We start from the raw sequence: 19116 nt of genomic DNA on the forward strand, positions 1-19116 counted from the left end.
CGACTGGATCACCCTTCAAACTCACCAGTGTTATCGCGATAGAGATCAGATGAGTGGAAACTCACATGAAATGTACGCTAACAGAGTTTAAGTGTCTGCAAACAGAAACTTTCCCACAAGATTTAAAACTGAATTGTTTATCTTGTAAGGGAGGTTTTTTTTTAACTACCTTGCAAAACAAAACCACATGACAAACTCATGTTTACATGTTTTATTCATCTTTAAAAAGCAACACAAAGTAACGTGTGTGTCTGAAAAACAAACAATTATGCGTAGGAACAGGCATAAGAAAAGAATCTGTATGAGAACACAACACGGATCATTTTATCTGATCCACTGCGTCAAAATAAAACCACAGTGAAGGAAACTGCGAACAGTCACATTTTTGTGAAGAAATAAAAACATAAATATAAACCAGCCAAGTTCAGTTATTCAAATATATAAGGAAACATTCATTTCCTGAACCCCTAATAATGTCCCTCCACAACAGTCCAGGTTTGCACCAATGGGACTTCCACCTCTCGAGCAGCATCCATGTGTTCAGTAGTGTTCACTCTGTGGCTCATCACAGGTTCTTGCTTCTGGAGAAATAGAAATCTATGCCTCTGTCCCGATGCTGTTTGGGGGTGTGAGACTGGCCTCTCTTTCCTCTGGGTGAAGGCCCTGTGGCACTCTGGGAAAAACAAAAACATTTGACCTTATTGTGAAGCTTCAAATGACGATAGAGACAAAATATATAAGTAGAATAAATAAAAATGGTATTATCAGCAAAATATTTTTGATCTAACATTTAAAAAAAGTATTGCTGATGTGATGTGATTTAGTTCAACATTAGAGCTCTGATATATCTGCATCAGTGGATACAGCATTTTACTGTTGCAGCTGATATATACAGTTTGTCTAACAGCTCCCTATCAAGTGGTTTGGGTCAAGATAAATCAGACGGGTTGTGGGATAATTAATGAGGGAGGGAAGATAAAAAAAACAAAGTTCTTAAACACAAGTTTGTATTTAAGCTATCTGGGGTTTTCTCTAATATTTGCTTTGTTGTGAAATACTGGATAATTTGACCTGTTTGGACTTAAGTTTGTACTTAATGCATTTGAGTAAATGTACTTAAAGGTACAGTGTGTAGACTTTTGTGATATCTAGTGTTGATATTGCAAGTTGCAGCTGAATACCCCTCACCCAACCTCCTATCATGAAAAAGAAACTGTGGTAGCTTCAGTTGTCATAAAAACTCAAAAGGTGTTTAGTTTGTCCAGTGTGGGTTACTGACATGTCGGTCTCTATAGAGAGGGTCCCCTTGATGTAAATATAAAGCGCCTTTTCTGGGGTCAAGAAAACTACAATTCAGAACATTTAGATGAAAGGAACTAGTGAAAACATCATGAGGATTATTCTACATTAAACTTCTGCAATAGTTCCCTTTCACCTAAATCTAACACACTGGACCAGTAAAAATAGCTTCAGCCGCAACAGCATGCAATCACACAATCTACTTCCTTTTCCCCGAACACCCACCGATTTCTTGTTAACGTGTCTGTTCCATTCAGGCGCCATGACGATGGGAGAGGGGTAGGTCTCATTGAGGGACACGTGAGCATGTGACAGTGCAGCAGGGCTGAGGGTCCAGGGCATGTGCACGTCAGATCCCCTGATCTCCTGCAACTCTGGAATCCACTGCCGGACGTAGTCCCCCTGAGGCAGACGCAAGCAGAGCAACAGTTAAGAAATGTTGAAATGGTGGTGGTTTTGATCACAGACACCTGAGCCCAATCTCGGACATTTTGTGTTGTAATGCAAACAATGTCAAAAGTATTTAAAGAAAATTGAAATAAACATATAATGATTCTTCTGAAACTTACATTATTGTCATAGTCGAGGCCTTGTTTGATCATGTTAAACTTCCTGTTCTCTCTGGGATCATTTCCAATACCAGCACTGTACAGCCAGTTGCCATAGTTACTGCAGACGTCATGGTCAATCTATAAAGGACATTTTTAAATGATGAAGCCCATATTTATACACAAAAACAAAAGGACTGAAATGTCTCACAACATAAAAACAATCAAACTAAATAAGAGATTATGAATAAATATACATCTTCACTTAAAACCTGGACTGCACTTCTTACCAGAAGATATTCAAACCACTCGGCTCCCATCCTCCAGTCCAGACCCAGATCCTTTGTGAGGAAGCTGGCAACATTTTGTCGCCCCCTGTTGGACATGAAACCTGTCATGGCCAACTCCCTCATGTTGGCATCCACGAAGGGCACTCCTGTGTGTCCCTCTGTGAAAATCAAATCAGTTACTTCAACAAACAGTACTATTCATACACTTGACATTTCTAAAACCAACTGAATGTTTTAATTATCATTAGTTTATGAACAAAGATGAGGGGAAACACAGTACAAACCTTTCCACGCATTGAAAAGCTTCATGTCTTTTTTCCACGGCACAGATTTCTCTTGAAGTCCTGAGGTAAAATAACACTGATCGTCAGCTTTACATTCATTGATTGCGCGTTCAGAAAACAGGCGGAAAACTTGAGCTAACGTTACCTTTGACCTGAAACAGTCTGTTTCCGTACTTTACGCCCACAAACTTGAAGTAATCCCTCCACAAAAGCTCAAAAATCACCCTGTAAGGCAGCAGTGAAGACAAGTTATGACTCAGCAGCAAAGATTTTATTTCCAAATTGCAAACTAATGTTGACATATTACTGCAGAGACAGCACCTGAACATAGATTTTCAGTGGAGTTATTTTAATTGTTTCGAAGTCTTGTCGTCCTCCAGACTCACCAGTATGTGCTCTGATTGGCTGTCCGCTCCCTCTCATACTGCTTGATCTGGTGATAAATATACCTGGGTGAAATGCAACCTATCGCCAGCCTGCAGAATACCAGAGGAGCACCATTAGAAATGCAGTTTATTGTATATTAACAAGCAGCAGGCACTTTGTACAGGGATGGGGGGGTGCCATCCCCTATATGTCATCCCTTCTGGGCCATCCCCCATCTCCAAGAGAGAGTGTGCTGCATGTGCAGGTAGAGAATCTATGTAAGGAGGTGATGATCCTGTAGTTAATGCACAGCAGAGACCTGATCAGAGGCACAGTAATTACCGGCAGCAAAAAGAACAGAGGGACAGAACTCAACAACCAACAAGCAAACAGTTCTCTACACAGGCCCCCCACACCCCCACCCAGCAGCTCCAGTGGTTAATCATCTGGAGATACCCTCCCAAGTCTGATGAAAAACCGTTGATGTATCATTTTGTACACTGCAACAAAGGTGTTGGCTGGTGTTGGAAGTGTGTAAGAGCGGTTGTGGGCGACCACCCCCTCTGGTAAAAATGTACAAATTGCCTGCTGTTAAAAAGAATTACTTGCACAGAATGTTTGACCCTGGTCAGCATTGAGCAGAAGAGGAAATGAAACACTCACCAAGGAGCAAATTTAGTTGAGTAGTCCACACCGATCAAGCCGTTACGAGTCTCCTTATAGGTTGCAACTGCATCCTACAAAACAGGCAACAACAACTGTATTTACTTCAGCTATCCACTAGATAATACTGTAGCATTGGAGGGTTTTTTTTATGAACAATTGTCCATTTTTAACTGATGTTGTACTTACAGTGTCCCAGAAATAGTGTTTGAGTCTGGCCAGAGCCTGACTCTCACCACCACTACAGGGGAAGGCTGAGCGAGGATCAGTCAGAGGCTCTATAGGAATAAGATGGAACACCATTTCAGTATCAGATTGCTTCATTCATGTTAAATGCTCCCTTGCGTACATTAAGACACACAGGATCATAAAAGCTTAATCATGTACGAAGAAATCGAGGGAGTCCACTCGCCAGGACTTAATGAGGAAATTTGTCCTCAGCAGTTTTCCTATTGAATCTAGAAAATTGCAGTATGGATTTACTTAATAGAGGTATAAATTGAAGAATGTATTTTATTTATTTATTTCCAGCAGCATGTTAAGACATTTGCACAAAAATCTATTTAATAAGCACATAAAGAAAATGTATACGACTTAGAGCTGGTTTGATCATTTCAGCAATTTCACTGTAAATGAAGACACAAAGAGAAACTGCAAGGATTACACTATGAATCCAACTATTTGTATTGATCTTAAGAAGAAGTTAGGATGTTCACCTGTCTGCTGCAGGTCCTGTGCTGTGGGTATGGCTCCTTCATCCAGCCCTGGAGGAAGAGGATTCAGCTGCTCTGGGGCTGGAAACACAGGCCTCACTCTACTCCGAGACTCCACTGCCTTCCTGAACTCGGTGTACACATCAGGCAGCCTAACACACCGGGAGGAAAGGTTAATAGACATCCCCAGCACCAGGAGCGTTGGGGTCCCCAGGAAAAATAAACCTGGGGGGCTACAGTTTAACCATTTATAAACTGTACTTTTTTCAATTTCCTCTCCATTTCAAGAAAATGCCAAAAACTTTACTTCATCAAGCAGCGTCCTCTCTCACCTTGACATGTGGTGAAATGGAAGATCTTCTCTGTGGTGCAGTGTGGATCCCCAGCAGGTGTGAACTTTGACCTTCATCTGTGCACAGACGTCCCTCACCTTCTTCTCCACGTTCAGCTCCTCTGAAGTTACCTGGAGCAAATGAAGGAAAAACAGTGTCAGAATCACCAGGACGTGAAATAAAGTTGTGATTATCAATGTCAATAAGTGAAAGACGTGTTCAAATACCTCTTCGTGGAAAACCACAGTGCTGACAGAGCCCAGCTGCTTGATGAGCTCGGCAACCACATCTTCTGGTTTCCCCCTTCTCACTACCAGGTTGCTGTTTGTGTGGGAAAAAATTGAAATAAACACACAGACACACAAATACATGTAAGTCCCATTTCACACCATGCCAGGCAAGCTGCATCCTGGGTAGAGAGCTACCCCTACATTGCCCGGAAAAAATTGTGCAGATTGGAACACATTGTGCAGTAGCCAATTTTATTTTAAACATAACGTCCTATAAGCACAGGTGCATCCTGATTCTGTTATTTCTGTATCAACAAAAAATCGGAGACAGCAGAGGAAGTCTATACACTCAGTGTGTGTACCATTATGAATCATTTTAATCCCATTTTTAAACACATCAAGTTGTTTCAATAGGACAGATTTGAACTGAGGCTTTCAGTCAGTGGATGTTTAATTACCTGCCCTTATTGAGCAGCGTGTTTCTAAGGTCTCTGATGCTCTCCAGTAAGAAGCGCAGCCGGAAAGGTCCGGTCTTCGGTAGGTTGTAGTTGTACGTTCCCACATAGTGTCTGGGGTCGAAGCAGTAGAGCGGGACAATGTGCTCTGCATTTCTTTGAGCCCAGTGGAAAAGCTGCATGATCAAAGAGACAGAAAACACAAAACAAACCAGTTTTTATACTTCAGATATAAGATGCTGCAAATGTTCCCATCACCCAAAAACTATTGTTAACACGATAAATGTCATGTTATCGTTTTAAATTGAAAGACTGATTTTTTTGCTCCGGAGTGAGGGTTTAAACTTATGGGCAGAGAATGAAAAAAACTTGATGACCAGCAACACATATTACAAATTCAAACTCCTCACTGTACACGTTTGTTATATTGCTAATGAAGACAAATAAAACGCAATAATAATCTATATCGTTTTGTTGCCCAGCCCTACAGGAAATGCATTTTCCTCTGATACTACTTTATTTGGAGTATTCCTAGTGTCAAAACTTTATAGATAAGAGTACAATGTACAAGGGATCTCACAAGAAGTAGTATTTGAAATATATTTAAAAAGGAATACAATAACCTAATGGACAACCCCCAAGCTGTTCAACTCCCAAACAAATACACAAATACATACAAGAGTAAATGAATGAATAAATAAAATAATCAAGAAAATAAATATATTACATAAGGACAGTGTTGAGGTTGTCAAGTTACCACAATGTAATGAAAGTATTACGTAGTTTATTCTGAAAAAAGGTTCCGGAAGTCGTGCATGTTGAAGTCACCATTACGGCTCAGAGAAGATCTGGTGACTTTTTACAAACCTGTTTGGGACTAAATTTAAAATGGAGGACAAAACAACAAACTTATTGTGTTTTTTAAAGATACATTTAAATATTCTGGTGATTTACGTTCGAAATGGAGGCTTTTATTCCCAAAGAGCTGAACCGGATGCCTCATTGTGGTTGCTGCGAACAAAACAAAATGGCTAAAAGCAAAACAGCACATTTCCTATAAAACACGCTTTAAATGTTGAAACGATGGAAACAGAGCAAGTTGAGACTCATCTCCAGCAGCTTCATTCACTCAGCAGTCAAATACTTGATGTTATTATTATTAAATGAGTTTAAATGACGTCGGACATGATGAACACGTGAACAGACTCTCAACAGATTCACTCTTTCACCTCGTTGTCGTGGAGCCTCAGGTCGTTCCTCAGCAGACAGATGATGGTGCGGGACACAGACATCATCACCTCACTGTTGTTCTGGTTGTTCAGGAAACACGGACGAGGCTGCTCGTGTCACAGGGTCGAGTCCTCCTCTGTGTGTGTGTGTGTGTGTGTGTGGCTCCCTCACAGAGCCGCTGTTACAAAACGTCGGGTTTTGTAACGTGGTTTTCAAACAGCTGTGAGCTGAGTGTAAATACACTCACATGGTGTTGTTTATGATTTTAAATCGTGTTACATGCTGTTTACATCTTCTTATATATATATATTTCAATTTCAAATTCTTTCTTTTTATACTTGAGCTTTTATTGATATTTTCTAAAATGTTTAGGATCATATAGAAAAAAACACTATTTTGGATACAACTACTTCAGTTCTTTCTTTTATTAGTAGCTGACCAATAAAGACCAGTGCCATCAATTCAATCAAAAAGTAAAAGTAAAATGTGTATGCTCTTATTTAGTACGTTAGTCTATTATGAATCTGTAATGGACCCCAAAGAGAGGACCAAGTGTGATATTAGTCAGTTTAGCTGAGCTCATTTAAGTAAAAGCTCAAAGTATTTAGTTTTCTTTTGTGAGGAGAAATATGAAGAAATCCAGTTTTAAAGCAACACTATGTGACTTTTGCTATGCAACAGCGCCCTCTGCAGTCACATGTGGTGATTGATTCTGTTGGGCTCCTTGTCCGATCAATTAATTGTTTTCCATATGGAGTAAAAACAAAGTCCATCAATTTGAGCTCGTATTACTAATTCTTAAAATTTGATTGCCTTAATTTTCTTTCTTTTACATTTGACCATATTTATTAATAGTAGAAGACCTGTACCAAACTTGCAATGCTAGTTCCATTCAGTGGGTTTTGCGTAATCCTGCAGACAAACAAATGGATAGACGTGAAAACACAACCTGGTAGGTGGAGGTAATAATGAGTAATATCACTTTTCAAAAACGTGAAGTGACATTTTATCACAGGATGACTGAATAAAACCACACAGGAAATAGTCTTAGACCTTTGATTTATTAAGTTAAATGTACAAAAGATCAATGACATGATACATTTCATGTTTCAAGGCTTTGTCATTAAGACAAAACAGACTGTCCCAATCAAAAGCCTCCCAGCCTCGTCATACTGCCGACCAGCTCTCAAAGCGACAATCATACATCCTCCTGTCTAAATCACAGTACAATCTACTGTATAACGTAGTTATTTCATCAAATAGATTTGTATATAATGTAAAAGAAAATTTCATACAAAAGTGCAGAACAATATGTATTTACAGTATAATCTTTTTTTTTTTCTCCATATAAAAGAACTTCAGCAAGTCTTGTGTGTGCTCTCTACTGAACGACTGCTCGTCTTATTAAGAAGCTTCCCGCTTTGGCAGTGAACATTTGTGTTTACAAGCAGATTCAGATAAGGCACTGGCAAAGGTAAAATAAAAAAAGATTTGATTTTTCTTTTTTAAGTGCCACTGTTATTACAGCAAGCCCCCCCGGTTGGTTTCATCTCATCTCCACTTTAAGGAATACAGCATTTAGCCCTGTCTGTCCAACCCCACTTACATTATGCTTCATCTCAGATGGCGTGACACCGTTCAGACCTGGTATTAACGTCCATCCTGAGCCATCTGATCACAAGTAGTAAATGCTACATAATGCATCCTTAATGCGGATCCTATCACTCTGACCACATACAGAGGTGGTCTGGGATGCATGTGGTCTTTTTGCTGTGTGGTCCTGGGCCACATACGAAGTGCGGCCGGCGCCTACTCAGCTGACGTCCTCGGACCCGTCACAGTTTCACGATGAACTAGCATAGCCCTCATGACCTCACATATCTTCATCATAGCCCAACAGTTTTCTTAAATTCAACCAAGCTGCACCAACTTTCACACACTCATAGATATCACTCCGCTAATGTTTTCATCCTGATCCATGAAGTATTTCCTGGGAAATTGGTGAAGATGTCGAAAAAAAAACTTCTTGCATTGTCATACAAAGTGTCCGAAAAAATCCTGGATCTGCACCAACCTCTAAAGGCTCCTTTTGTGATCCATACCACATTTATCCACCAAGTTTTGTGTTAATCCATCCAGTAGATTTTATGTAATGCTGCTAAATAAAAATCGAACAAATGCTGATGAGAACATAACCTCTTGAATGATCAATACTGTTTTCAAATAGTTAAACTCTTTCTTCATAGTATTTCTGTGCGCAGCTCATTGATTCACTTCGTCCCTCCTGACTTTGCTTTGTCCCCTTTCTCTCTCTGCTCTCGCTCACACCAGCACGGACAAAAAAGCACAGACATTGTCATAGTTCACGTCTGTAAACTCAAACGGGTAAGAACAACATAATTTGGTCTTCATGAACAGAAAGGAAGTGTGTGATTATTTGCATATAGAGCGGGGAAGTGTACTCCGATCACAGGAGACACGTGCAGACACATTTTAATACCACATGTGAACAGAACTTAGCGCTGTGACCGGATCTGTCAGGACAGATGTTGTTACCAGGTCTGAGCGGCTCTATAGCAAGGTGTGCTGTCATATGGTCATTAATTGACTCATTTATATAACGTGACAAGCAAAGTAAAGGCATGGAGGTGACTGGATTCATATCGACACTACGAAAGTAAAAAAAATAAAACTGTAAATGAGAAGCTTCCTTCATGCTGATTTCATGATCTTTTTTCTTTTATAGAAACACAATGTGATGTCGATGCGTCTGATTTGGTCTGTGCAGTCTAATTTGCACAAAGCTGCCATAACATAGAAAAAGGCTATAGGGCTCTGAGGTGACAGAACGATCCGTCGTGACTAACACTGTACATTAACTCAGACTCATGTTCACGGACAGCTTCTGTCTCTGCAACGTTTCTTTGGCCACGTCTGAATGGAACAAGGCTCGCTGCAGGGGACGCCGGAATGGATGTCACAGACTCCAGAACAGGAGTGTTGGTATTGCTTAACAGACATTGCACACTAATACAAAAGTTTGGTTCTTTCTTCTTTTTTTTCTTTTTTTTTTTTTACATCAGAACAAACTACACAACTTTTTTTTTACTAAGTTATATGAAAATCCATCAAATAGAAAAATAAGTCCTCGGTTGATTATCTTGCATGTTGGAAACGTCTCAATGCATGATATCAAAAGTGCAACGTTGACTGTCCTTCTACGTGGGGCTGTGAGTGCTATGAAAATATTGTGATGTGAACCTCTAAGATGTTAAAAAAGACATTCTTACTTACAAACTCTTATTGTAAGGCGTTGACGAAAATACGTTTATATTTGTTTTTAGGCGTCCACCCACATAGAATAGAAAACTCTTCTGCTAAGATGACTTTGTATGTGTCATATAAAAATAGTTTTACCATCTTGGTTTCACTCACAGCTAACGTAAGACTGGTGAGTAACTTACAGTACTATCAGATGAGATCAGTGTCACCAGTAAATCACGATTACGTGCCTGGCCGATCCAAGACACTGTTCTGCAGCAGTAGAGTGTGAAGACTCAGAATATGTGAGACATCGCCTCTCTCTCTAACTCAGGTCACTTTTCCTGCTCTTGATAAAGGACAGCAGTCTCTGCAGTTCGTGGGACTGCTAAGTGCTTTCTTGTCAGTCCTGTCCTGAGGGAACTCGCTGCGATGCCTCGGAGGACTCTGGAGGTCTGACAGCAGTCAACCTGGCCTCTCTGTGAATAATCCTGGTTGAGCTAGTTGGTGAGAAATGCAGGGGTCCCGACAAGGCAGACACTGGTGATAGACGACAGGGCAGGAAGTTGGAGTGGTGCAGAGCCCTGGAGCCTGGTGACAGGGTGGGAGGGGGCGCCCTGGGGACGGGGCGGGCCGGGCCTGGAGAGGAGGGGAGGCACTGGGGCCACGGAGGCCTCGCAGGCAGGGGAGGGGAGGGGGGTCCGCAGGCCTCAGAAGCAGCCCTGGACGAACGGGTGGCTGAGCAGGACATCTGCAGTGGGCCGCCACTTCTCCTCCACAAACACCTGCCGCAGGTAGTCCCTGCAGGCGTCCGACACGCCATCAGGAAGCACGGGTTTCGTAGGCTGGGTGGCGATCTTAAAAATGGCTGCCATGGCCTCATACTCAGCCCAAGGAGGTTTCTGGGTCAGCATTTCCACAACCGTGCAGGCAACACTCCTATAAACATAAAAACCACCCAGCAGAGTCAGTTAAATGTCACAACATCTGTTAGTGTACAATATAATCATACTGCCATGAAATATAAGTTTACATGTAGTTTAATTGTTTATATCTATTTATATAATAAGATATTTGTAGTACTCTGCTGCAAATATGCAAATGTATTTAAAATGTATTTGCACAGAATTTGTTCTACATTTAGGATACAACGTTCTTTGTAAAAATTGCCATAAAGAACCGTATCTTTATAAATACATATATTACACATGCATATTCATGTGTCCCTTTATAGATGTGGCATTCCAATAAAGTGCCAACAATCCACACTTCTTTAACACAGCTGGAATTAACATTATATGCTATTTCTATTGCATTTACACATTATTTTACTGTAGTTCATGTTGATTTATTCACCTCTGCCCAGTATTGACATGTTTAAAGTGATTTGCTGACATTAAAACCTCCCAACTGTTCCCACTGCGTTTATCGCTTTGCCACCCAACTGTAGAAATACTTTTACTGTGTACTTTTGTGCCTCAACAGTCTAACGTCCCCTTTGGGCCTCGTCACAGTTCCATTCCTTACCATACATCAGCTTTCCGGCCATACCCCTCCCCGTTGATGACTTCCGGGCTCATCCAGTAGGGGGTGCCAGTGACGGACTTGATCCCTGTACCAGACATGCAGATGGTCTGGATGCGTTTGCTGGCTCCAAAGTCTCCCAGCTTCACATTCCCCGAGGAGTCTCTCAGGATGTTAGCACCTGGTGGTACGACACAAAGTTCCGCTCAGAGTTATTGAAGAGTCTCTCGAGTGCCGTCAATATCCTTTTAGGGTTACCCTGACAGTTCGGAGGTTCTATAAATGTAGTTGGCCATTACGGTGTGGTTATAAAGTGCCTGTGCCAGCACTTTAACTGACAGACAGAGGAAAGTAAACTTTTCCTATGGTTTGACAAGTGTGGGGTTACGGAACTCTGGGAGACTAATTTTAAAAAATGCTAAATTACACCTTTTAGCAAACTTCATGTAAACACTTCACTGACTCAACTCTCCAAACACTGAAGTTTATCTTTCTTTCACTTTTCCCTCTGATTTACACCAATTAGTAAATAAAACGCTGAATAAACAGTTTACTCTGCACTGATCAAGCCCCAACTTTCTTCTGCCTCCTTCCTCAGTGGTTTTCCAACATGTAACAGCGTCTTTCCCATTTCCTGCAGACGCTGTTTGATCAGTGACTAATGTCCACCACTCTCACTCTACACCCAGTGCAGGACAGAGGGGTGTAGAGAGGAGATCCAGATAAAAATGGAAAGCTGCAATCCTCCACTCTTCACTTCTTCAATCACATGTTTCCACTGCCTGATCATTTGTTGTGAGAATGGGAGACTCTCTAATAAATCATGTGAACTACATGTAAGGTTTTTTTTGGCACTCGGGAACGTTGCATTTAGAAACTTTAGAGTCTAATGTCGTGGCTGGGATGCCAAGCTCAAACCACATATGCTGACAGTTCTTTTACTCCTTACAGAGCAGCTCTTGTGAGGTGAGATGAGCACGCAACAAAACTACAAGAAGAGCATTTGTAAGTGAAAGATGATCCCACCCACGTATAGTCCCATAGAGGCCAGCTCTGTCCTGTGAGACCTGCTGTACTTTTTCCCCACCAGTCAGTATATTTCCCTCCCGTTGGCCGTGGCTGAACGAAGCGGTGACTCCCAGACTAAAGCCTTTCCATCCGCTGATGAACATTTTTAGATCGGCTGATTTCACCAGCATGAAGCCTAAAATATCTCAAAGGGGAGTTCAAAATAGCACTTTTTTTTCCAGACTGACTGTAGATGATGAAAACCCAAATGAGGAAATGTCACGGAGAGTAAAATTAACCTGTAGTTTTCTCAGATCCGGTCGTTGCAACATGAAGCATCAAGATGTCTCATTGTCTGTTGTGTGGGTGTGTGTGCTGGTTACAAATCCAAAGAAGGCCCCGTCCAGACCTGCTATTAACATCCACCCTGAGAGATCCATTCACATGTGGACAACGTTAAGTCTGTCTGCTATCGACATTAAAATCCGTCCTGAATGTGTCTCATGTCACCGCTGGTGATCAGATCTCAATTCCCTGATCTATATGTAAATAATCATGTACGTCATTTGTGTTCACGAACACTAAATGAAGATGTTGATAACAATATTTGGGTGTGCCTGTGTCAGAGAGGGATATATAGAAAGGGAGTGAGTGGAGTCTGGACAGGCTGAGATTATCAATGAGCTGCAGATCTACTCATATTATGGCGGTGACCACAAACAAATCAGCGTATGGTCACTGAGAAGTGTAAAAATATGTGATTCATCGTGACACCAGTGGTTCAGAGGACGTCAGCAGAGTAGGCGGGCCTTTATATGTGGCCCAGGATGCAGACCAAAATAAGAATCAGGAGGTGTGTTCTCTAACGTCCTTCGGGTTGTTTCACTCACCTTTAATGTCTCTGTGTACAATCATGTTGCTGTGCAGGTAGGAGACTCCTTGGAGGATCTGTCTGGTGTATCTCCTCGTCACCTTCTCCGTCAGTGCCCCATAGGCTTTAAGTTGGTCCTTTATTGAGCCCTGGGGAAACAGAAATACAGAGAGAGAAACAGAAAGTCAGTGAGAGACTCAGGAAGGTTGAGAAAAGCTTTTATTATATTAACATTGGTTGTATTGTCTGTTTTTGAGCTCTGTGAGCGAAACGGTTCTGGTGTGATTTTAAGGAAAATGTGGTTGTTCCAGCTGAGGCAGATTTATTTTGTTTCACTGGGGAAAAGAAGCCTCTGAGCCAAGTTTTAAGTACAAACACCATGAATATAAACACACAACGTGCTGAAAGAAACTTGCTCGATTCTTAGTCCAAACACCTTCAACGTCCTGCATTTCCTTTTAATTTCCTGTTTTCATGTCCTCGCGAGGAAAACGACCTGATCCAGTAACACCTGTGACGCACTTTTGGACTTGAACAGCAAAAATGAAAAAAAAACCCCTCTTCAGTTTCAGCTGTCAACAAGACACCTCAACATCTCTGCTTGCCCCCCCCCTCCTTCCACACCTCCTCTCCCTCAGGCCTCTAAAGTGTTATCGGCCGGCCGCAGCGGTGCAGCGGAGCCGAGCGCTCGCACACACAAACTCTTGGCTTTGTCACCTCCCCTCTCGCTTCTGCCAGCACTGTAGTGAAAACATAAACATTTCAAATTTCCAGACAATGTGTGACTAAGACACTCAATGCCACTCAGAAAAAAAATACAGCCTAGTAAATATTAAAAACAGGCTGCGGGTCCACAGGCGACAGCAGCTCATTAAGGCGCTCATTTAGCGAGAAAATGATCTCATAAACTGAGCTGTTCTGCTGACATCAACCACTGAGGTGTTTGTTGACAGCTGGTGACATTTCAGAATTGGTTTTGAGCAGATGTGGCTGGTATGGGTTTGATTTGAGGTTTGTCTTAAAATGTCTCCACAGCCAAAAGAACTACAAAAAAATACGGGACATTCATCGACTTTTATTCATTATTGCAGCTCCATCCAACTTTCAGCACGACTATGTGACTTTAATATATTCAAATGCAGAATACGCACCCCAGGCATAAACTCAACAAATATGGTGAGTTTTTTCTGCTCCAGGTCCCGAAGACAACCGTAGTACTGAACAATCCGCTCATGACGCAGATTCTTCAGCAGCTGAATCTCACACTCCAGAGCATTCACCTCCTGCAGAGAAGAAGAGACACAGGAGCAAGTGTTTGAATCGAGAAATTCAGACTTGAACTTTAATTTTTAACCCATTACCCCCTTACGCTCTAAAATACAAGCAAAGCGCCACTTCTTCCAGATGTGAGCAGTTCCCTCTCACCTTGCTGGTTTCTTGACAGTCCGGATCAAACGGCACCTGCTTGGCGGCGAGCTCGTGTCCCGCGTCGGCGTCATAGCAGAGGTAGACCTCCCCGAACGCCCCGCGGCCCAGCAACTTACCTTGTCGCCAGTTGACTGGTGCCCGTGGTGCTGCAGACACAAAACACCACATGATGAAAATCCACCATTCTTTTTCTTGCTAAGCTCTCACAGAGCAGCCAGATCCACTGTGATATACTGATCTGAGCAAACATTAAGTCTAAAGCAGGCGTCCAAATCCACCACAAGACCCCGATTGTAGCTCGCACAGTAACTTCACCGAGACCAGACGTCAAATCCACTGCAGGGGCGTTAAATTATGCCCACCGCAGACCCTCTCTCAGAGGGGGAAACCCCAGATATATGAGTCAAACCACGCTCAGTCGGGAGAAGATGTAAAACCCCAGAAATGATCATCTCAGCAACTCTCATCTTCACAGGCCCAGACTCAGAGACTTTGTCTTGGTATTAACAGGCTCTTTGTGGCCGCCGGGTTAGACGGTTCGGTCGTGTGTGGGTGAGAAGGACACTGAACTGACACGTCGACCGCAGACTGCGGAGCTGAGCTTTCTTTTCACAACAGAGAAAGTTTCTAACCCGTACACTGGAGGAGGACAGATGTGATGAGTGTGTCTGTGACGCAGCTCATTCTGGACGATAAGAGGGGGATTCTATCTGGTACCATGTACAGTGCGTCTGAGCGTTATTTCTGCTTCCTCTAACGGCCGTCGACTAAACAACTAAAACATGTTTGACAGAGTGTTTACTGGAAAATCTTGTTCTGTTTGACCCACTCTGACATAAAACATTAAAAACTCAGACATTAAAATGTTTGACTTGTTTAAATAACACATCTCACCGCACGTTTTCACTGATCAATCTTCCTTATTCCATGTCTGACTGGTTTTGTATTTTGTGGTGCATCTACTTTCCTCCACTTCTTTTATTCTTTATGTCCCTGGGGTGTTTGTGTGTATTAAATTCTCTTCCCGCCCCTTCTCTGTCCCTCTATTTCAAAGGATTACTCTACTCACACTTGGCCGTACCAATCTGGCAGCTCTTGTCAGAGGTGCGGCCCAGCGAGCGCAGGTCGCTGTACTGCAGCGTACTGTCTCCATTATAACTGCGTGTGCGACTGGAGGGAACCAGCTGAAACAGGTTCTCTTGTGGCATGAAGCTCCGGGGAAGCGTCCTGCGACCTGAAAACACACACATACAAAAAGAGGAGACACATTAATGACTTTACAAGCACTGGCCACTGCATCTTTTGTTGTTTCTGTGATTTGTTTTCAGTTTTCTCACAGTTACTTGTTACAGGTGCTGTGCATTTACTGAGCTCTCGGCCAAGACTCAGGGCCAGCTAGAGCGAGAGTGCCTCTCGCCACTCCGTCCCACTTCCCCTCAGACAGGAAGCAGGGCGCTGTGTTTTTATACAAGTTTGGGTTCACCACAGGGAAACGTAAATCATTGCTAGCCAAGGTTAGCCTCTGAGTAAGCAATTACAAGCAGCTGCCTAGAACAGCAAGCCAGCACTTTGTGTACCTCATAAAAAAAAAGTCAAAGGGGTCAACAATATCAAAAAATAATCTGGAAGAAGAATGAAGTAGAATGTGAAGAGGAGGCACTGAGAAGAATAAAATCCTCTACTATGTTTGTGAGGTTAAGAAAATCTGACCAGATGGAGGAATCTGCTGGTGGTGTGTGTTGTCTGTGTTGTCCTGTGTTGAACCATAGTAACAAATCTGTTTAATCTGTGTAACAGTAGTGTTGTTGTTGTTTCTTACGGTCTCCGTAATCCTTGCTGCGATTTGGCAACTGGAACTGGCGAGGGAAAGTCCCCCCTTTCCCGTGGCGACCTGGAGAGGGAGCAGTGAGGCAGAGCTGTCGGTTAGGGAAGCGAGCGAAGACTGAGCAGCTCACATCACAACTGGATTTCCTCAGTTTGCAGTCACAGAACTTCTCAGTTTACAGCCGTGTGTTGTTTTACAGATTCAATAATGCAGGATTGAGACGCATGCACCAACGTTTTGACGAGTGCTATGACAGAAGTTCATATTTTCGTGAACTTATCACATGTGGCAGACACTGCATTGCTTTGGCTCATCTCAGCATGTCAAATCAAAGTCGGGTTCAGAGGCGGCGGGAGGGAAGACCGTTTTTTCACACGCCGAACAGAGCGGTTGTATCGCCTCACTGCAGCCCAGAGAGACACCGAAAACAGCTCATGTGCACGAGCTTAGCCTCAGCTCTCAACCCAGTGGAGCAGTAAGTAAAGGCAGGTGGGGAGCACTGCTGACGTAGGCCAGGGCTGACACTCTCTCCCACACACACACACACACACACACACACACACACACACACACACACACACACACACACACACACACACACACACACACACACACACACACACACACACACACACACACACACACACACACACACACACTGAATGGAGAGCAGTGGAGCCACTTGCAATTGAAAACAGCTGTTTAGTGAGATGACTGCCTCCCCTCGTGCTGTTTTTGTGGCCGTATCCCATGGAGACGGGAGTTATTTTTTGTGTTTGGCAGTGCGGGGTGGAGAGGAAAAATCTACTCATAGGGAATGGTAAACAAATACTGTAGCCCTCAGCAGTAAGGGCCACACAGCTCTACATCAGGGAGGGGAGAGTGTGTGTGGAGGCACGTGCAAGCATGCGTGCCCAAGTGAGTCCTCAAGCCCCGCTGCTTCTGCAGCTACACCAGGCTCCCATACTCCCAGTCGGTGTAGCACTCCCTTTTTTTAATTTACAGCACGAGGAAGAAGAGGAAGAGCAGATTGGGAGAGCTGCTGCAGCTCCACTGTTCACCAGGATTAGTGTGGCATTATCTGCCATCCTGCTCTATTTGATCTGGGTTCTGAAGGAAAAAAGGGACAAACAGGGACCCCAGGGATGAGGAATAGACCGGTAGGGGGTCATCAAGAGACGAGGGGATGAAGAGAGTGAGAGAGAGAGAGCGAGGGGGGGTTATCATGATAAAAGAGAGGCAACCAGATGAAGAGGAAGGAGAGCAAGGGTGGGAGACACAAAAGACGAAAAAGAAGATGGAAAAGGCGATAAAGAAGAGAAAGAGTGGAAGATACAGCAGGAAAAGTTATGATACTATTACACTCATCTTATTTCCTCATCAGATGTAAAAAAATACCACCAGTAATACATTATATATCTTCGAGTATCCTTATTTTAAACGTACAATGTGTAACGTTGCCCCTAAGAGTCTCTCAATCAAAACAATAACAAAAGACCTAGTCTGATGACGTTGTGAAGCAGCATGGGATCATGGGAGCTGTTTTCGATTATCCGTTACAATGTACTTGGCACAACTCAGGCACAAATCATGTTCACGGATGAGGTAATGTATTAAAGTCTTATTCACGTTATGCAGCGAAGTCAGTGAATAATTGTACAATGCAATCTCCCCCCAAGACACGGAAACTTATTGAGTGTTTTAATGTTTACTATCACCCTGGTACTTTACTTTTACGCCCAACACTACCAAAAAGAAAAAGAAGAAAACACATGATATGATATGCAGTATAATAGTACTTGTGGTAAGTCAAAATTATGGGAAACTTTATTATGAGATAATGAGTGAAAATTCAGACAGTAAGATTTTAAGTTTGTACTTACACATGATATATTATGTTACATATTTTATCTTTAAGTATACAAACCAACTTCTCCCTCCTCATTAGTAATCTTTCAGTGGAAAAACATTTTACATGATGAGCTACAGGAACAGAGCTTCACTTCTATTTCTGTGGAACTGATTGTTGACTTTCATCACCACAGAATAGAAAAATGCAGAACAGACAAACATTTTCCTGAAAACAATCAAGTTCTTTACACCTCCCTTTATCTTCTCATTGTATTTGAGATGAGAACTAACACAACAGTGAGGATTTAATGTTGAGAAGTGCTGTGGATTTCTCTTTTCTTACCTTTGTATTCGTAGTTGAGGTTTAGGTAATTATTGTCACGGTTGTTCTGTGAGAAAGGAGGGCTGAAATGAAAAGGGAACAAAGGGGGGGGGGGGTTACTGAATTAGATAAAGATAAGCTGAAAGTTGAAAAACTCGCTGCAACAACAATGGGAAAGTGAAAGTGAGGTATGTGGTGCTGAATTGCTGAACCTGCAGCGAAGCTTTAATTTTATGACCGAATGTGTCGATGTACATCTAACCCCCCCACCGCAACTTCCCACTCACCCTGGCTGTCTGTGGTCAGCCCTGCCCCGACGACCCGACCAGAGACTGACGTCTCTGTGGACCACAGGGCGGCGTAGGGCCACGAGACCCTGGATAAGGGGCACGCATGCCCGCTCGCAGGGAAAAGTTCCATGCACTTGTTTCCTGCCATTGTTCTGCAGCCTGGAGCCCAGATAAGCCTCGTGCAGGTAGAGCTGCTTCCGTCCTTCTCTCTCTCTCTCTCTCAACCTCGCTCACTTTTCTTTTCCTTTTGATTCATATTCCGTCTTTTCACTCTTCCACTTCACTCTCACTCTTTCACCATTTTTTATTCTGCCTCTATCAAACAT

The 19116-nt window shown here is 42.7% G+C and overlaps 2 protein-coding genes across 3 annotated transcripts in view; both read right to left on the reverse strand.

Moving 5' to 3' along the window:
• Positions 1 to 196: 196 nt before the first annotated feature.
• On the reverse strand, positions 197 to 6622 carry cry-dash (cryptochrome DASH). The gene is made up of 14 exons (XM_020087321.2): positions 6410 to 6622; positions 5184 to 5356; positions 4723 to 4816; positions 4496 to 4626; positions 4167 to 4315; positions 3640 to 3728; positions 3451 to 3524; positions 2808 to 2897; positions 2567 to 2646; positions 2422 to 2481; positions 2138 to 2295; positions 1869 to 1988; positions 1525 to 1701; positions 197 to 673 (listed from the first exon to the last, which is right to left on the reverse strand). Exons 1-14 carry the CDS (start codon positions 6473 to 6475, stop codon positions 566 to 568), a joined length of 1569 nt encoding a protein of 522 aa, XP_019942880.2. The 5' UTR covers positions 6476 to 6622; the 3' UTR covers positions 197 to 565.
• Positions 6623 to 7452: 830 nt separating this feature from the next.
• The window catches only part of map3k22 (mitogen-activated protein kinase kinase kinase 22), a 37916-nt gene continuing 26252 nt past the window's right edge, over positions 7453 to 19116 (reverse strand). Inside the window, exons 11-18 of one of the 2 annotated variants that reach the window (XM_069512065.1) lie at positions 18522 to 18583; positions 16322 to 16393; positions 15584 to 15736; positions 14500 to 14648; positions 14226 to 14357; positions 13094 to 13223; positions 11199 to 11376; positions 7453 to 10610 (exon numbers count right to left, since the gene is read on the reverse strand). In XM_069512065.1, coding sequence (XP_069368166.1) covers positions 10382 to 10610; positions 11199 to 11376; positions 13094 to 13223; positions 14226 to 14357; positions 14500 to 14648; positions 15584 to 15736; positions 16322 to 16393; positions 18522 to 18583 — 1105 coding nt within the window. In that variant the 3' untranslated portion in view covers positions 7453 to 10381. Of the gene's footprint in view, positions 10611 to 11198; positions 11377 to 13093; positions 13224 to 14225; positions 14358 to 14499; positions 14649 to 15571; positions 15737 to 16321; positions 16394 to 18521; positions 18584 to 19116 lie in introns of both variants that reach the window. The other variant, XM_020087297.2, reaches the window with a different exon arrangement.

The sequence above is a fragment of the Paralichthys olivaceus genome, chromosome 17 (genome assembly GCF_024713975.1).
Source record: "Paralichthys olivaceus isolate ysfri-2021 chromosome 17, ASM2471397v2, whole genome shotgun sequence".
NCBI lineage: Eukaryota > Metazoa > Chordata > Actinopteri > Pleuronectiformes > Paralichthyidae > Paralichthys > Paralichthys olivaceus.

Bases quoted from the DNA above. Each gene is read 5' to 3' on its own strand.
- cry-dash (XM_020087321.2), bottom strand. From the start codon at position 6,475: ATGATGTCTGTGTCCCGCACCATCATCTGTCTGCTGAGGAACGACCTG. The intron at 3,729-4,166 runs GTGAACATCCTA...TTATTCCTATAG, and splicing joins ACAGGACCTGCAGCAGACAG to AGCCTCTGACTGATCCTCGC. The intron at 674-1,524 runs GTGGGTGTTCGG...TGTTTTTCCCAG, and splicing joins GACACGTTAACAAGAAATCG to AGTGCCACAGGGCCTTCACC.